We start from the raw sequence: 17,699 nt of genomic DNA on the forward strand, positions 1-17,699 counted from the left end.
CTAAATAAAAAACCAAGACGTGTCAGCTCATATGGGTTTGTGGAACTCAGCTATGTGTTGTATTGTGTTGGCACCGCTGATCGCATTTTTTTGAATTTATTTGGGGCTCCCTGGTGATATTCGTTCAGTGGGAGAAGACATTCCTGTCGACTACAAAGATGTCTATTGTAACTTCATCAATCTCAAGATATTGTACCGGCTCAGTATCCAACATGTGCCAGCTCATATGGGTTTGTGGAACTAAGCATATGTGTTGTACTGTGTTGGCACCGGTCTTTGCATTTTCCTGAATTTATTTCAGACTCTCTAATGATATTCGTTCAGTCATAGGAGACGTTTCCGTCGACTACCAAGACGTCTATTATGACTTTGTCAATCTTAAGATATTATACCGGCTCAATATCTCAAAGGTTTTTGGATAGAGCGCACATATATGCGTTCTTAGGAGTGAATGCATGTATGTATATGTGCATTAGACTATTAAATAATGGTAGCAAACACCAAAGAAAAAACCTAATAGTGAACTAAATATTAAAAAACACCACGTGTGTCAGCTTGATATGCACTCACACCAAGTACTTCAAAAGTTCTTTTTAACGTAGAAAGGCGCACAAAGCGCCACCCAATACATTCAGCTCAGTAACATCTTACAGCGTGAATTACATAGCCCTGGAAATTGAAATTAGACAGGAGAGAAACAACAGGGCATATCATGCTTGTATGAGCTGAAGCAAAACAACCAGTGTCAGGTTCTGGTAAACTTCTAAGAACCTGATGAGCCACATTATGAGAAATACCATTGATCTCTCTTGATATGTGATACACCTGTGCTTGGAGATCATTAGTAAAGGAGAAAAATTCAGCTAGAGAAGTTCTGATGGTCCAAAGGGTGGAATCTGCCAATACACTTCTTGCCGCCGCTGCTTTTGCCAAAGAGAGGCAATCAGTAAGAAAAGTAGGCCTAGAGATCTGAAGTCTATGGGCGACTTGAGCTGCAAAAAGCAAAGCAAGAGCTTCCGCTTGAAGTGGCGAGCTGATGTTCTGGGTAGAAGCTTGAATTTGCACATTCACTTCTGCTTGGTCCTGGAAAAAACTGAGAAACACTCCTACTCCTGAAGTTGTTGTGCCATGTGGTAATCCTGGAACCTTTGCACATTTGAAAGCAGCATCAGAATAAATTTTTGCTCCAGATATAAGAACATTAGATTTGAGAGTGTGCCCTTGAGCAGGAATAACACAACTATTTCCTTGCTGATGAACTTGATCAATAGCTTGTCCCTAATTAGAAGAAATTGACACAGCCGTGTATTGGTCAGACAAAGCTTTTGCAGCAGTGTGAACATGATGAGGTTGAGAATTGCGCGTGTCAAAAAGCTTATCATTTCTAGCTTTCCATATGCACCACATAAAATTTAGTATGTTAGATATAGATGCATGAAGATGATTCATATTTAGTAAACTGAGAATAATACTGTGCATAGAGAAATGATTTTGAACCAAGCCATCAGATCTAATATACCAAGGGTGGCCAAACCAGGCTGCTCTAGCAAAATCGCAAAGAAAGAAGAGATGCATTTCATTTTCATCCTCACCACACCTGCAACATGTTTTAGAAATGTGAATTGAAAAGCGGCCCGCTCGCAAACCTGTAGGAAGAGCTTTTCGAAGAAGTCTCCATGCAAAAGTTTGAACACGAGGTGCAATCAACTTTTGCTTCCAAACCTGAGTGAGAAGATTTTTAACCTGCAAAGATAGCTGAGAGGGAGTATTCCTGGGAATGCTTTGAATATCCTGCAAGCACAGTTTATAAGCGGATTTAGAAGTGCATTTGTCACTCGGGGCGAGGTCCCAACAGAGAATATCTGGGCAGTCATTCTGAATGATGGAGGTTTGAGTAATAGAAGTAGCCATAGGCTCTTGGAAAAGAGAATGAATAAGATTGTTGTTCCTAGTCTTTTGCCCAGGAAGCCATAGATCCTTAACCTGAGCAGGATAAATAAAGCCAGGTGGCTGAATGATGAGATGATTATGAATAGCGGACCAGGAAGAACACCATGGGGAACTCCAGAGGGCAATATTCCCCTGAGTAATTTGGTAGAAAGAGTGGGCTTTTAACTTGGGAAGCATTTTGAGAATGGAAGACCAATAAGCAGATTTTGGAATAGTGGAAGTAGCAGTTCAAATGGAAGAGTTCGGAAAGTATTTGGATTTAAGCACAAGGTACAAATAAGAGTTAGGAGCATCTGCAAGTCTCCAAGCTGAAGCAAGAATAAGGCCTTCATTAATGGCTTGGAGGTTTCTAATACCTAACCCTCCTTCATTCTTAGCTGTACAAATGTCCTTCTAAGCTCTAGTACTTCAAAAGTATGAAAGCAGCTCTAGCTTAGTAGATTTAATTCTTTTATATACAAAAGCACGACGTAGGGTTTTACCTTTATTAAGACGGCCCGAATCTGGGTAAACTTCTTGTGTGTTCTTCTTCTCTTATCCAATGTCCGATCTACCAACTCGTCCCCTTACCCAGGATCTGCCGGTTTTGACACTGACATTAAGTAAACTCGTGTCCTTCGTTTCCGATCAACCCGTTCAGACAACCACCTAGTTGCGATGGCCTCGAGACTTAGTCATTTCACAAGGACATCTGACGTGTTGAGTATCGTAATTAGTTAGGAAACATAAAGATAGATTAGGAATTATTCTGGCTTGTCTTATACTCCAAGTTAATCGTGTACTCCTATATATATGCCCACGAGGCTCAAGCAATACAACAATTATTTCATCAAATCCCTCTCTCCCTTCTAACATGGTATCAGCCTAACTGATCCAAACCCTAGCCGTCGCCGTCACTTCCGCTCCGCGCCGCCCCCGAGGAGGTCGGTCTCCATGATCGCCGTCGGGAGCCGCGCCGCCAGTACCTAGGGTTCGTCCACCGATGATGTTGACCGGCTTCCCTAGAAAGTCTTCTTTTTCAGATCCTTTGATCCGGATTTTTCTCTCAATCGCTAGTCGTCTTGATCGGCATTTCTTTTGGTTTTTCCGATCTACGATCGGTTTTCGTCGCCCGCCGCCGCCGTCGACCCACATGCCTCTACTTCGACTTTGGCATCGACTACACCGACGTCTTCTTCGACTTGGCGGCCTCGCGCGGCACACGGCGGCCCGGAACGGCCGCCGTCCGCGCCTCCGTTCGCACGTCACTCCGCCAATCGTCATCGCCTCGATCGGATCAGGAATCCTACATCAACTCGTTCGCCCCGTTTCATCAACTGTCAGACGACTCCACGCGTGTGGCCGGGTGCTCCGTCCGCCGGCCACATCCAGCTACTTTGCACGCGATCCTGACATGCACGCACATGTGATGTGCATCTACATACACCGTACACATGTAGTGGATGGGACGTGGACGTCTCGAGCTAAACCCGAGCTGCATGTCGCCGCTCCATGCACGAGCACGCTAGCGTGTTTGCGATCGTGGATGTTGGGCTTGGTCATGCTACTTCGTTGGCATATGGTGCGTGGCCTTCTGCTGTCGTCTGCGCATCTTCCTCCTCGTGAGCAATTGGACTGATCATCTGAGTGCCCGCGATCCACTTCATCAGCGCCGCCCGATCGACCTGGTCCGTTGATTGTGCACGCCTTCACGGATTTCGTGAAGATCATCTTCGAGTACAGCGCGTCTCTTCATCGATTGAGCATCGGGCTGCCGTTGCATCGCCTCGTCGGACCGCAACGCCGCCGCCCTGTAGTTCTTCCGTGGCTGCATCGACCCGCGTGCTGCCGCTGCGTCGTCCCTTTGGGCCGTAGTGCCGTAGCCTGCGGTCTACCGCCGCCTCGAGTACGTCCGTTCCAGGCCGTCTTCGTGGCAGTACCGACCCTCGCGCTGCCACTGCGTCGCCCCATCGGGCCGTAGCGAGCATGGCACGCTGTCTCCGCCGCCGCCCGAGGCCGTCCCCACGGCTCCACCGACTCGCGCGCCGCCGTTGCGTCTCCCCTTCGGGCCGCAGCACCACGGCCCGCGGTCCCCGCCGTCACCCCGAGGTTTTTCTGCCGTCGCCCCGACCTGCCCGCCGCCACTGCGTCGCCCCTTCGGGCCGTCGCGTCACGGCCCACGGTCCACCACCGTCCCCGCGCGTCGACCTCCCGTGGCATGCGCCGTACCGTCTTCCTTGGCGCGGGAACGCCACCGTCCGCGTCAGTCTTTGTCACGCTGTCAGGATTCTTCGCCTACTTCGAGCATCGCCGCCGCGCTTCTAACCTAGCCGCCGCTGCTCCCGCCACTCTTCTTTCGCTACCGCCGCCGCTAGCCCCGTAGCCGCCGCCACCCGTCCACCTCCTTCATCTTCGTCCAGCACTGACCTGTCGCCAGCGTCGCTGTCATCTACCCCGACCACTTCTTCTACTCCGACAACCGCGGGTGACATCGTCGCCGCGCCGATTGGCGCCGCAACCATCGTCGAGTCCTTCTCTGCTGGCTTCTCCGACTTCTTCGACATGGTGGATAGCTCGTGCAAGTCCCACTATACGCATGTTCGGTGTTGGCAACACCGCCACGTGCCTTCATCCACGACGTGTCCTCGGGTCTGGCAAGCCTGGTGCGGCGCTTCGTCAACTTCGTCTTCGTTCGTCTACGCATGTCCGGTGTTGGCAACACCGATGTGTGCCTTCATCTACGATGTGTCCCCGGGGTTGGAAACCCCGGCACGACGCGTCGTCAACAACATCTTTTTCCCGGCGCACCATTACTTCTACACCACCGTGCCCATGCTCACTCGGCACCCCCTAGCGCCCGCGGCTCCACGGCGACTTTCTCGACACCAGTCACCCCGACTCGGCCTCGACCACGGCATTCTTCGCACGGCTATCTCGACCACGGCTCCACCACCCACGCTCTCGGCTACCTTGACAACGACACAAAGGGGCTACCGCCTGCTTGAGCAATCTCGTCGGTTTTCACTCCAGCCACGACTCCGCGATGCGTCGACCGTTACGACTGTGAGGGGGTGTCCGTCGGATTGTCTTTGGATTCTTCTCCAGTCTCAATGTTTGAGTCGCTACTGTTGTGACTGCGGGGGTATTGAGTATCGTGATTAGTTAGGAAACATAAGATAAACTAGGAATTATTCTGGCTTGTCTTGTACTCCAAATTGATCATGTACTCCTATATATATATATATATGCCCACGAGGCTCAAGCAATATAACAACTATTCCACCAAATCCCTCTCTCCCTTCTAACATGCCGTACCAAAATTATGGCAAGATGGGACCGCTAAGACCTGCAGTGGGGTTGGCGAACGTGCCTGCACTCGGGCGTCCCGTATTTAAGCTGGATATGAGCAGTTTTGACTGAGACGCGTCTACATGAAATTTTTGTGACCGGTCAATGACTAGGTCGTCCATCCGAGCGTTTGAGCCGGGTATGGACCACGCGCACGCGGACGTAGATGATCTCTACTCCTAATGAAGCAGTTGGTAGGCTCTCCCGGTCAATTTTCATCCCACGAGAGACGGTTAATTTTCGTCCTCGATCCCACCTCCGGCTACCCAACGATTCCTCCCTTCCTCCCTCGAGACAACAAAAAAACGATATGCTACCACGAGGTCATTGTGAAACACTACGGTTCATCTACAGAAAATCTTCCTAAAAAAGTTCTACGACGTAACCTACGAAAATTAGCCAGACGTTGCCCGTGCGTTGCGAACGAGCGAGCGAAGCCTTTGCCCTCGAGCGACGCCACACCAGATCCTTCGCCCTCGCAGCCGCCGCCGACCCCCTCCCTCAAACGCCGCCTCCCGTCGCTGCCGCCCCCGCCACCTCCCGTCGCGGCCGCCCCCGCCACCTCCCGTCCGGCCTGCCCGGCCATGGCAACACCGTCGGCGGACTCCTCCTCCCCCTCACCTTCTCTCCCTCTCCCAAGGGAGGGAAGGGAATGGAAGGGGTCCGGCGGCAAGGGGAGGCAGCGCCCAGATCCGCAGCCGCACCGGCTGCAACCATGGAGGTCCGACCCGGCTGCAGCCATGGACTGAGACGTCCGAAACCCTAGCTACCCGTGGAGGTCCGACGCCTCAACCTCCAAGGAAAGGACGCGCGTTGGCTGCAGGCCATCTCCGGCGACCTCCGACCATGGTGCGCGCGCCTCCTTCCCTTGTCTTGTCGGTTTCTTCATGCCCCTCCTTGTGATTCCTTTCCTTTCCTTTGTTTTCTGTGCAGGTTGCTCGGATCTGGACCAGCTGCTGCTCCTACTGCTTCAGGTGAACGAGGACGAGCCCTCCCTCATGGCTGTTGCGGCTGCCTACTCCCTCCTCCTACCCCCTGGCCTGGTGTGGTGAGCTCCACCCCCTGGCCTGGTCTGGACACAACTTGGTGGTGTTTGCTAATGTGCACGTATCCGTCCAGTCTGAACGTGTGTGCAATCAAATTGTTGTATATTGTGTTGTTTGATTCTTGCTTGCTTGCTTGAGCAGAGGAAAATCGTGTATAGACAGACACAATCATTGTTCTTTATTTTTGACAGCCCAAAGTCATTCTTCTGCACCACATAATTCTAATTGCTCGCTTGTATGGATTTCAAGTAATCTCTCTAGCATCCTTATTATAACAAGTGGTTTAGTGCATGTTATTTATTAATGAACTTGATCAAAACATCTTTATTTTAAGTACATTTGTACTTCCAATTTATTCATCCAATTTGATTTGCAAACAACTTGCTTTTCTAGCATGGTCATTTCTTGTTGGCATTAGAAGATATCTCTGCTTCACATTATCACTTGCAATATGGATTGTTCTTCAAAGTGGCAAATGTCGCATCATTACTTACGGTTCTGCCGATTGTAGGAGAGCAGTATTCTTCCATCCCTAATAAGAAATAGCTGCTAACTAAGCGCATCAGTTAGAAGAGAAGTTAGAGCTGACGGGAGTGGTGCTAACAGTTTCCATAATAATAGGCTAACAGATAAATATATATCTTCTGATTTTTCAGATTTTGTTGTTCAATCCAGTTAAATCTATTAGCTTACTGTTTGTGGTATAACTATTTCTAGAATTTACAATGTGGTTTCCATGCCTATTGATTTAACTTGATGAGAAAAATTAAACCTATGTTATTCAAAATTTAGTGGGGACCGTTCTTGATTTTTGAATGCACTGCCTAGAAGGTAGCTCTGAATAAATCTTCTATAAAATAAACATATTTTATTGTTAAATTCTGTATTTTTAGAAGCAGATACCATTCATTGTTTTTTTGTTTACAACTGCACATGTTCGGTATGTGTCCATATATGCGGTACGGAGTTTTAGATATGAAGCAAACAGTTCAAGGTATTTCGTATTGGTAGAGCTTAATCCATGATGTGTGATGCTTTCTAATGGCACTGTAGATTGTATAATTTAACATATAACTCGTTATAATTCTGTTAAGTCGTACTTATACATCTTACAACCAACATGTGTAGTGATCTACTCAGCCACCTTCTTAAAAGTGAAATTTCTTGCCAATTATAGCTGCATGCAAGAATTGATTTTCTATCTGGTAGCTATTACTCCCTCCGTTCCTAAATATTTGTCTTTCTAGAGATTTCAACAAGTGACTATATACGGAGCAAAATGAATGAACTTACACTCTAAAATATGTCTATATACATCCGTATGTGGTAGTCCATTTGAAATCTCTAAAAAGACAAATATTTAGGAACGGAGGGAATAGTATGTTTTAGAAGGGAGATTACTTTGCTTCAAGCTACAGGATGTTGTGATCTTTGTTTTTATTGCCTTCTTGTATTTCTGACATTGACTTCCTTCTTTTCCTTTCATTCTCAGTGAACAAAGGAAGCCTTGCGCCAAGGAGAAGCGGACGTGGTGTTCGACTAGGCCAAAGAGAGGACAGGAGAGGACCACAGAGAGCAAAGGAGAGGATAGAGTCAGAGCGCCGTCACTCAGCCGTGGGTAAATCCGGTCATGCTGCTTCAGGTTCAGGGTCTGCCTTGCTATGATACAATGCGGGAGGAGATCAACATGTAGAGCAAGGTGCGTGCCGGCCTACTTCTTCTTCAAGCTGTTGTTCCATTAGAACCGCCATTGGTTGATTTTGATGGCTAATTCGTCTCTGAATGTGCAGGTCTCCTGGTCCAAGTCCCCTGTCAGGATGTGGTTCAACATCAAGGGCAAGGCGCAGGATTTCCATGCGGATAACGATGCTACTACCCAAGGTAAACAATGCTTTTCTCCCAAAGATAGAGTCAGAGTAGGATTCTGCTTTTCTCACACTATACCTTTTGGATTTTAAGTTTTAATCAAGGGTGTAGTACAGCTCTAGACACCAACTATTTTTCTCGCATTTTGTTGCTCATCCTTTGTGTGTGATCCAGGAAGGTTCCCCTTCGTTCAATGCATTTGAGATTGCCATCATCATCATCCCGTGCCTGTAATTTCTCACTTCCGTCGGACGCTTCCAGTCCATGTTCCAAGCATTGATTCAGAGGCGCATTAGCACCAATCAGGTCCCCATCAAAAGAACGTCTTGTCTCTTCACATAGGACATGGCCTCCTCCAAGCCTCAGTTCATCCCTTGTCTGAAATCAATTCAATGGTGTACAAGTACATAGAACGTCCCAATCAAACATTACTTTTTCCCAAGTAACACACGCAGTAGATGTTATGTTTGTCCGGAGCTGCCTATATTTTTTTTGTATATGCTTCTCATGTCAACAACAGATAGGAGTAGTTTTTTTTTTAACGTGGTCAAGTTTCTACTTTTGATCCCAGGGACGAAGAACTACTGAAGAATTTGTCAGTTTTTCCTTTGCATTTTTGCTGTCTCTGTTTAGTCCAGGGGCTAAATTTTGTGTTAGTGACGCAGGACGGGACGAAGGTGATTAACGGAGGACCAGCTGCTTGTAGAGGGACACAGGCGCTGCCAAGAAAAGCAGAATTGGTACAGTTAAAGCATTTGGACCACGCTCCCCCCTCTCTCTCTCTTCATACATCAAAATTGCAGCTACCTCTTTTCTTTCTTTGTTGCTGCTTGGTCAGAGCTCTCTTTTTAACTGCTATGCCTCTTTTGCCAAATATAAATATAAACAATCTACTTATCCGATTGTTTGTTGGAGCAGCCCAACTTATCTGATTGTTAGTTATTATGTTTATGTTGTTCCTTATGGGCCTACTTCAGAACGGTCGTTGAAGCGAAATATCGATCATGTTCGTAGATCAGGGAATGAATTTGATGTGTCACGCCTGACAAAAGCCCAAGATTACAGGTACCACCTGTTCACTGTCTGTGCTCCTACATTGCAATAGGGATCTGCTGCGCTACTGTTCATGTTATTCAGATCATATCACGTTAGGTGGTTTTCGTAATTCTATTCGATGGCGCATTCTGAGACGTCATTATTTTGCTTCCTTATCTGTGCAGAATCTTTGTGTCGACGTGGAATGTTGGTGGCCAATGCCCATCAAGGGGGTTAAATTTAGATGACTGAATCCATTCTTCACCCCTGCTGATATCTATGTGCTCGGATATCACTTATTATGAGGACACTAAACAAGAACGCTGGGTCTAGCATTCATGCTGGCTATCACACGCCATTCCCTGTCCCTGATCCGGTTGTGGAACTAGATGCTGATTTTAAGGTATCATTGAGAAGACATGATAGCTCATCATTTTCCACCACTATCATTCCGAAACCTGAGTCGGAGTTTAAGGGTTTCAGGAAATGATATGTTCTCACAACCAATATTGGCCCGTAGGTTTAGTGTGTGCAACCCTGTTAACATAGGAGTCAGGCCGAGCGATTTTGATAGAAATTTCAAGTGTATCGGATCACCGGTCGATGAGTATATTGAGGAGGATACAAGTAATGGAGCATATTTTTCACCATTCCCATATGGCTATGGTACTTAAACACCTATGGAAAAAGATGAAGAGCAGCCAAATACTTCTAGGTATTTTCTTTTGGCATGTACCATTAAATTTCATATGCTTGTTCTTTAAATATCTTAATATTTCTCTTTTAAATGTTAATATATTTAAAATTATCTGCAACTATTTGTGCTCAGCAGTCCTATCCTACCTTCTTGATGATGCTTCTGTTAAGTTCATGCAGTAAGACAAATATTGTGTTTTTACCAGGTGTCTAGGTATTGTTTGGTTGCCAGCAAACAGATGGTTGGCAGATTTCTCACAGTTTGGGTACCAGGTATATAACCAATTAACTCTGAAGAGATGAAAATACAAATTAGTGTGGTATATTGCCGGTTCTTTATCTTATGCTTGTCCATGTGCTTTTTCCCCCTAGGTTGATTATGGACCACATCAAACTTCTAAATTATAAACTAGATATCATGTTCAGCGTAATTTGGCACTAATTTTCCGGTGTGCTATTTCCCATGTCCATCTTACTATCCAGCTGCTTGCTTGTGGTAATTCTGCAAACACTAGAAAAAAAATTCAAATTTATAGGTTGTTCATCCACCTTATAATGTTAATTGGAGATAAGACCATAGGAACAGTTTGAGGCACATCACATAATTATTCTGTATGAACTGCCCTAAAACTAATCATATTTACATTTGTAGGGGCTAGCTTTGCTGATGTATATGCCGACATGATAAACTTGATATACATGCATACTTTAATGTCAATTGGAGATAAGAGCAGCCTCATAGTCTGGGGTGCATCACATAATTACTATGTATGAACTGTCCTAGAACTAATCACATGTACACTTGTAGGCTTCAGAGTGTTGTTTCTGAAGAACCACATTCAAGTCATTAAATTGATTTTATGAAGAGATTCTCTCAGTTCTTGCATATTCGATGTTTCATGTTTGGCCTGCTTGGTAGCAACATAGATTCTCTACAACGTGCTAATGACTTATGGGATGATACCATCATCATATTGTCAGGTCATATACCTCCTATCTTTTATGCAATCTTGAAGTTTATTTACAAGGATACAATGCATGTTTTCCTGATCGAGTGATCACTCGATTATGTGTTCAACCGAGATCTGGAAATTAGGGTGAAAGGGTCAGTACTTACACATAGGGTTATAACTATAGCCAAGGATATATTCAACATATATAATTTCAAGAGAATACCAAGATATCCATTTAGTTCTACCAATCCCATTTGCCTCATAATTGTTTTTGAAATGTTTTAACAAAATCAATTCAAAACTTTTCCTTATTAGTCCGCACCAATTTTAGATTTTAAAGTGCCTAATTTTAATCAATAAGGATCATGACATCGCAAGGCTTGAATTTTTAGACTATGTTCAGTTTCTATGCCAAGCTGGAAATTTGAAGATAAAAGTTAAGGTGTACTTCAGGTGTCAACTATCAATACTAAAAAAAGAGCCTTCATTTTTCCATTGGCTACGACATCAAACATGTGTATCCTACCATGTAGGAGTACTTGTTCCAATTCATGGCTTTCATCTTTCATGCGTGTGTCTTCAAAGTTTATAGGCAATTACCACACATAACTAACCAAGCCCCTCATCATGCTCGTGGTTAGTCATTTTAAAACCTTTCTCTTTTATCTGTTGTGCGCTCATTGAGCTATTCTATCATGCTTGTCGTTTGTTGTCAAGGTGAGTTGAGGCAGACAGCAAGGGCTGAGGTTGAAAAATAAATTGCCATTGTGATGCTAAGCAAAATATCAGGTTCTAATTAGTGGAGGACTACAAAAGTTAAAGAGGTCTTGATGAGATGATTGACATGACATGAATAGTTAATTTGACGTGTATCATGGGCACTTCTTCATTATTCAGTTGCCTCGCTTGAATTTGTGGACCAACTGGTGGGCATAGTTCAGTTTTCACAGATAGCGAAAGCTGCAAAACTGGGTGTGCTAGATTTTGTTCAAAGTGCAAACTTTTATTTGATAAAGCCGGTCAAGTTTACTTGTGTAGATCAATGCAGTACCAACTGTAAAAGAGTTACAACACAAGGTGAAGAGTCTCCTTTTTGTATTACACTGGGATTGAACCCGCATGTTGCTAGGGCAACCCTCTTTTATTTTGGTCTTTAACTCTATTTTCTGGTGTATCTTTGTTTATTGAAAATAGTTGTTGCCCTGCCCTCGACAATTTGCAGTGTGTGCACGACATCTTATATACACTATGGCCCTGTTTGGTTCAGCTTTTATCGACGGATTCCGCTGCCGCGCAGCAGAATCTGAACCAAAGGGCAAACCCAGCAGAATCCGATTCCAGAAATCCGCTGCCAAAATTTGAATCAAAAGCGGAAGCAGCCCAGGACGTGCTTTTCAAAATCTGATTTGGATGCGGGCAAAAATCTGAAAAAACTGTATCAGCTGGTTTGTCAAATGACCTATATCTTTTTCACATCAGATTTTTCACAACTGCTTTTAGAAATCCACAACCGAACCAAACAGGGCCTATGGCTGGCTAATTTAGATAATTACCACCTATGACCACTATCTTGCCTAATTTTTTTGTGATGGCAACCATAAGTAGAGGGTTCAGCAAGGCATTGAGAGAGACAGGTGGCAACTTCTCTACATGTAAAAAAACTATAGATAGAGTGGGGGGGGGGGGGGTGGGGAGGATAGACTTCTAGAATTTACGCCAGATATAAAAGCGTATGATTACGTGTGGACGTGATGGTGGAAGGGAACTCGAGAATTAGAAAGGTGGAGATAGTGGGTGAAGAAGTATGTCTCATTATCATCAGAATATGAATATGCTCGCATTTAGCGTCTCACCAATGAATATATATTATATGTGAGCTTATTTATCCCCTCAAAAAAATATGACCTTATATTTATTTTAATATTGTTTATACATGTCCACTTTTGAGATCAGAGATGAAAACTAATGGCTTCCAATGATGCTTTGAAAATGCCGATTGACAAAGCTTTATGAAGGACCGGACTGAAAAATTGTCTTGTTTTAACAATCAGAAGAGATGCATACACATAATTATTCTTTATATATTTCTTGTGCATGATAATACAAAAGGTGTGTTTCTATATATATTTGTTTTTGCAGAGTATCAGAGAGATGAAGATGGATTACGATATTCAAATAGAATTCATTGACAAGGGTGTTCAGGCTATGTTGTTGAAATGGGTCAAAAGTTCATTAAGTTTTATACAACAAAAGGCCCGTGGCAACGCACGGTCATGTCACACACACTGATGAATTATTGGCATGGGATAATCTCTAGCTAGCGAGCACCTAGCCTGTTTGCTCCATAAAGCACATCTGCACATATATTTTGTACTGTAAGCAATTCCTTTATTCGCCTTCAAAATCTAAATAGTATGGAAATCAGGAAAATTATATAGCTATTTGGGTGTATCTCTACTCCTAATGTCAGGGTTATTTTATCAACTACTGGGTTGTTGATCGACATTACGGTTTAATTCTTACACTAATTAATGTTGACTCGATTCCCTGTAGTAGGTTGAGAGGCTTCTCCTCTCATGATTTACTCTGAGTAGTTTGCTTGGCTCCATGATCCTCATGATTTCTTTGAATTTTTCTGTAGGAGCTCGATAAAAAATAACCTAAGAAAAATATGTCGTTCTTCTCTACAATGGTTGCGTGTGGAATTTGAGGAGAATCTGTGCACCAACATCCGACTGCTTGATGTTGCTCTGATCATATTGTGTAAATATATTTCTAATAAAGCAATCGCCCCATGGTGTACATGTTAGAAATAACAAGATGTAATCATCAAGTGTGAGAGATGGCAACATCATGATGGGATGGTATGTACTGTTGTGCTCATCAATAGGTTAGTCTTTCGTTCTCTTGTAGACAGATGTTTTTTGTTATGCAAACAATTAGGAAATATCTAATTTCTATGTACGTCCAAATATATATAAGTGGTTGTTGTTAACACTGAGTTTGGATTTGTTAATGGTCGCTGCATTTGGTCTATCCCGAGCCTCTGGCTGTGGATCATGTTCTTTTGATATCCGCTTGGCACACTATGTTATCTCTGGTTGTGGTTGTGGTTGGACTTCTGGTATGTGTTACCTCTAAATTTGCAGCAAATAGCATTTCATTAGAGATGGCTTTGCAGCAAATTGCAAATCGCGCAAACCAAGCCATCGCCGCCTCGTCGCTCTCGCCGGGAGCAACAACAACCGCCGGTCTCTTCTTAGCCGGCATCTCCTCCATCCGGATGCCCTGCGGCACGAGCCACTCCGCCACCGCCTGGGACTCGACCTCCGGGATGTTTAGGTCCGTCTTCGGCCGTCCGGCACGCCACACCACCACGCCGTAGGCACACGCGGCCTCATCGGCGGTGGGATACGTGCCGAGCCACCGACGCTGCCCGGCATCAGAGAACTCCAGTCCGAAGTTCTCGGACGGCTTCGCCCTCATGCCGAAGAAACCGGACTTGCCCTTCGGCATCTTCTTCGACGCCATAGGGGAGCGGGCGGCGGCTGAGCGGGGAGTGTCGTGGTTCTAGGTCTGACAGTAGTGTAGGGGGGTAAGTATGGAGAGGCAAGATCTTAGCTGTGGAGAAGTTGTAAGCACGCAAGGTTTACGAGTTCAGGCCCTTCTCGGAGGAAGTAATAGCCCTACGTCTCGGAGCCCGGAGGCGGTCGACTGGATTATATGAATATGGGTTACAGAGGTGCAAACCCTTGTCTCGGAGGAGGGGGTGGCTTATATAGAGTGCGCCAGGACCCCGGCCAGCCCACGTTACAAAGGGTTCAATGTACATTAAGGCAGGGCGTTACTGGTAACGCTAGTAATAAAGTGTTATGATGACCATAAAAACTACTTAATGATCGACCGTTAGCGTGCGGAGTGACTTCAGGTCTCTTGGCCGTTGAGTGGCTGGATCTTGGTCGAGTGATTGCTTCTTGGTCGAGCGTCTTCGAGTCTGTCGAGTGGAACACCTCCAAGTCGATTGAAAGGTGGTTTCTTCTAGAGATGTCCTTGGGTAGGGCAGTTAGGACAGGTCCATGATCCTACCCTAGGTACATAGCTTCATCAGGGAGCGGGGCGGAAGCGGACGGAGCGGGGCGGCGGCGTGCGGCGCGGGGCGGAGGCGGACGGGGCGGGGCGGCGGACAGACCGGAGAGGAGGCGGACGGAGCAGGGCCGGGCGAAGGATGGACCGGAGGCAGAGGCGGCCGGAGAGGAGGCGGGCGGGGCGGAGGCGGCCGGAGCGGAGGCGAACGCAATGGGGCTGCGCGGCGGCAGGCGGCGGCCTAGGCGGAGTGGAATCAATGACGGGGGTCTGGATCTACGGTGAGGCAAGCCCTTAAAAAATTAACATGTAACTCTTGCAAACTATTTCAAACACGGGCACCCTACCAGTGCTCTTATATTCCTACTATATCGACCACTTGTAGCTCTCCGTTAATAAAAGAACATGCCGTGGTACTATATATAACTCGCTAGCCCGCGCTTGCTCTAAACATCCATTACCTCCAAATCAAAGCTAAATTCACCCCGCATACCTAAATGGCACTGCTCGGAAATCTAACAGCAAGCCCCACGGCCGCCATCATTCGTAAGATGCGGCAGGCGCAGCGCGCCGACGGCCCAGCGTCCGTGCTGGCTATCGGAACGGCGAACCCGGCGAACTGCGTGCGCCAGGACGAGTACGCGGACTACTACTTCCGCGTCACCCAAAAGCAGCACCTCACCAAGCTCAAATCCAAGCTCAACAGAATCTGTATGCGACATCTTCAATTACTCTGTTAGTCCCACTGTAAACCCGTGAGACTGATGCATGCTCGCGCGTTTGCTCCCATCCCATGCATGGCTGCGTACGTGTTTGATCAGGTGACAGGTCGGCCATCAAGAAGCGCTACTTCCACCACACGGAGGAGTTGCTGCAGCATCACCCGGAGTTCATCGACCGCACGTTGCCATCCCTAGATGCCCGGATGGACATCGCGGCCACCGCCGTTCCGGACCTCGCGGCAGCGGCAGCGGGCAAGGCCATCGCGGAGTGGGGCCGCCCAGCCGCCGACATCACCCACCTCGTCGTCAGCACCTACTCCGGCGCCCACATGCCGGGCGTCGACCTCCGCCTGGCCTCCCTCCTCGGCCTCGACCCGTCCGTCCGCCGCACCATGCTCTACCTCAACGGCTGCTCCAGCGGGTCCGCCGCGCTCCGCGTCGCCAAGGACATCGCCGAGAACAACCGCGGTGCCCGCGTCCTCGTCGCCTGCGCCGAGCTCACCCTCATCTTGTTCCGCGCGCCCGACGAGGCCCACGTCGACACGATCATCATGCAGGCTCTCTTCGGCGACGGCGCGGCCGCCGTGATAGTCGGAGCCGAACCCGACGCCTCCGCCGAGCGCCCGATTTTCGAGATGGTGGCCGCCTCGCAGAGCGTGATACCTGAGAGTACGCACGGCGCGGTGGGGCGACTTCGGGAAGACGGGCTCGTCTTCAACCCTTCCTTCGAGATGCCGGCGCTGATCCGGGAAAACATCGAGCAGTGCATGGCCGACGCAGTCGGGCCGCTTGGGTTGAGCGGTGGCTGGAACGACCTTTTCTGGGCGGTGCATCCCGGCGGGCGGGCAATCTTGGACAGCGTGGAGGCGGGACTCCGGTTGGAGCCCAAGAAGCTGACGGCAAGCCGACATGTACTCAGTGAGTACGGAAACATGTCCGGGCCGACAGTGATCTTCGTCCTCGACGAGATCCGCCGCCGTCGTGAGCATGTGGTGGGTCGCCACGGTCTGGGTGTATTGCTTGGGCTCGGACCGGGTGTCACGGTTGAGACGATGGTGTTGCGTGCCGCCTGTGGTAGCTAAAACTAGTAGCTACTTCCTCCGTCCGTCCTTATTAGTCCCTTGTATTTCAATTTTGAACCGAATATGAAACAACTTTATTTAATAAATATATGTGTTGTAAATTTGATCATAATATGTAAAAATGTATTGTCTTTTTTATGTACGCTCTACTCTCTTCATTTCAGTTCAAAGGGTCCAGCCGAAAAATCTCTTCAATCAACGCATATGATGAGTGATAGAACAAATTTTGTAGTTTGCAATTATGCGCAAAAAAAAAATGTAGTTTGCAAAACTACTCCCTCCGTCCGACGATACAAAATGTCTTGCAAGCTGTCTTCTGAAAGCATTGACTTCATGACCTTGATTTGTTGGTCTTGGCATTCACGATGATCATCCTTGTCCTGATTGTATTTGGTCGAACACAGTGACGACATAAGCGTGTTATAACTTTTTGAAGGCATTACTGTGGAAAAATCAACTTAGTTGTAGGTATTTCATACATAGCCTGTAATAAAGCTGGCATAATTGTCAGTCCTTCATTCTGCTAGTCGGTGATTTTAGCCTTGTTCCCGTGCATCAACTTTAATACAATAATACTGTATATATTTGAAGATGCAGAGGCTAGAAGCCATCTTTCTTTTTTCTAAACAAGATTGTACTCCTTCATTTTCAGTTTAAAGCGCCTATCTTGATAAAAAGCAATTTCTTAGTCCCATTTTTTACTTTTCTCCATCCTATGTTTATATTTTAAGCCATATTAAATCACTGAATGCAATGATTAGATGAAAACACACAAATGCATGTATAACTGCTGCTGCTCATTTAGGCTAGTCATAGTGAGAGTAATATAAGTAGTAACGTAGATGCCATATAAACAAAAAAGATGATGTGTCATGTAATTAAAGAGGAGAGAGACAAATAGAATAACATAATATGTTACCATCACATAGCGGTTCCCAA

At 46.5% G+C, this 17,699-nt stretch overlaps 2 protein-coding genes and 1 long non-coding RNA gene across 12 annotated transcripts; 2 read left to right on the forward strand and 1 right to left on the reverse strand.

Moving 5' to 3' along the window:
- Nucleotides 1-5,625: 5,625 nt before the first annotated feature.
- On the forward strand, nucleotides 5,626-13,874 carry LOC125513207 (uncharacterized). 10 transcript variants are annotated; one of them, XR_015608297.1, is made up of 10 exons: nucleotides 5,633-6,126; nucleotides 6,211-6,325; nucleotides 7,816-8,022; nucleotides 8,114-8,204; nucleotides 8,855-8,929; nucleotides 9,167-9,254; nucleotides 9,410-9,939; nucleotides 10,127-10,193; nucleotides 10,729-10,901; nucleotides 13,013-13,874. It is a non-coding gene; the product is annotated as an uncharacterized LOC125513207 (long non-coding RNA). The 10 variants fall into 10 exon arrangements; XR_015608292.1 differs by having other exon boundaries at nucleotides 5,626-6,126; nucleotides 10,127-13,248; nucleotides 13,515-13,874; XR_015608295.1 differs by having other exon boundaries at nucleotides 5,629-6,126; nucleotides 10,127-10,901.
- A 56-nt stretch (nucleotides 13,875-13,930) lies between these two features.
- Nucleotides 13,931-14,404, reverse strand: LOC147965350 (uncharacterized). The gene has a single exon (XM_087530422.1). The coding sequence runs from the start codon at nucleotides 14,402-14,404 to the stop codon at nucleotides 13,931-13,933; it is 474 nt and encodes a 157-aa protein (XP_087386548.1).
- Nucleotides 14,405-15,033: 629 nt separating this feature from the next.
- LOC125513206 (bisdemethoxycurcumin synthase-like) lies at nucleotides 15,034-16,872 on the forward strand. The gene is made up of 2 exons (XM_048678239.2): nucleotides 15,034-15,667; nucleotides 15,778-16,872. The coding sequence occupies exons 1-2, from the start codon at nucleotides 15,454-15,456 to the stop codon at nucleotides 16,758-16,760; spliced, it is 1,197 nt and encodes a 398-aa protein (XP_048534196.1). The 5' UTR covers nucleotides 15,034-15,453; the 3' UTR covers nucleotides 16,761-16,872.
- Nucleotides 16,873-17,699: the final 827 nt, after the last annotated feature.

This window comes from Triticum urartu, chromosome 6A, assembly GCF_056163025.1.
Source record: "Triticum urartu cultivar PI428250 chromosome 6A, HENAU_Tu73, whole genome shotgun sequence".
Taxonomy (NCBI): domain Eukaryota; kingdom Viridiplantae; phylum Streptophyta; class Magnoliopsida; order Poales; family Poaceae; genus Triticum; species Triticum urartu.

Coding starts and splice junctions, on each gene's coding strand:
- LOC125513206 (XM_048678239.2), top strand. CDS start 15,454: ATGGCACTGCTCGGAAATCTAACAGCAAGCCCCACGGCCGCCATCATT. Junction 15,668..15,777: donor ATCCAAGCTCAACAGAATCT/GTATGCGACATC, acceptor GTGTTTGATCAG/GTGACAGGTCGGCCATCAAG.
- LOC147965350 (XM_087530422.1), bottom strand. CDS start 14,404: ATGGCGTCGAAGAAGATGCCGAAGGGCAAGTCCGGTTTCTTCGGCATG.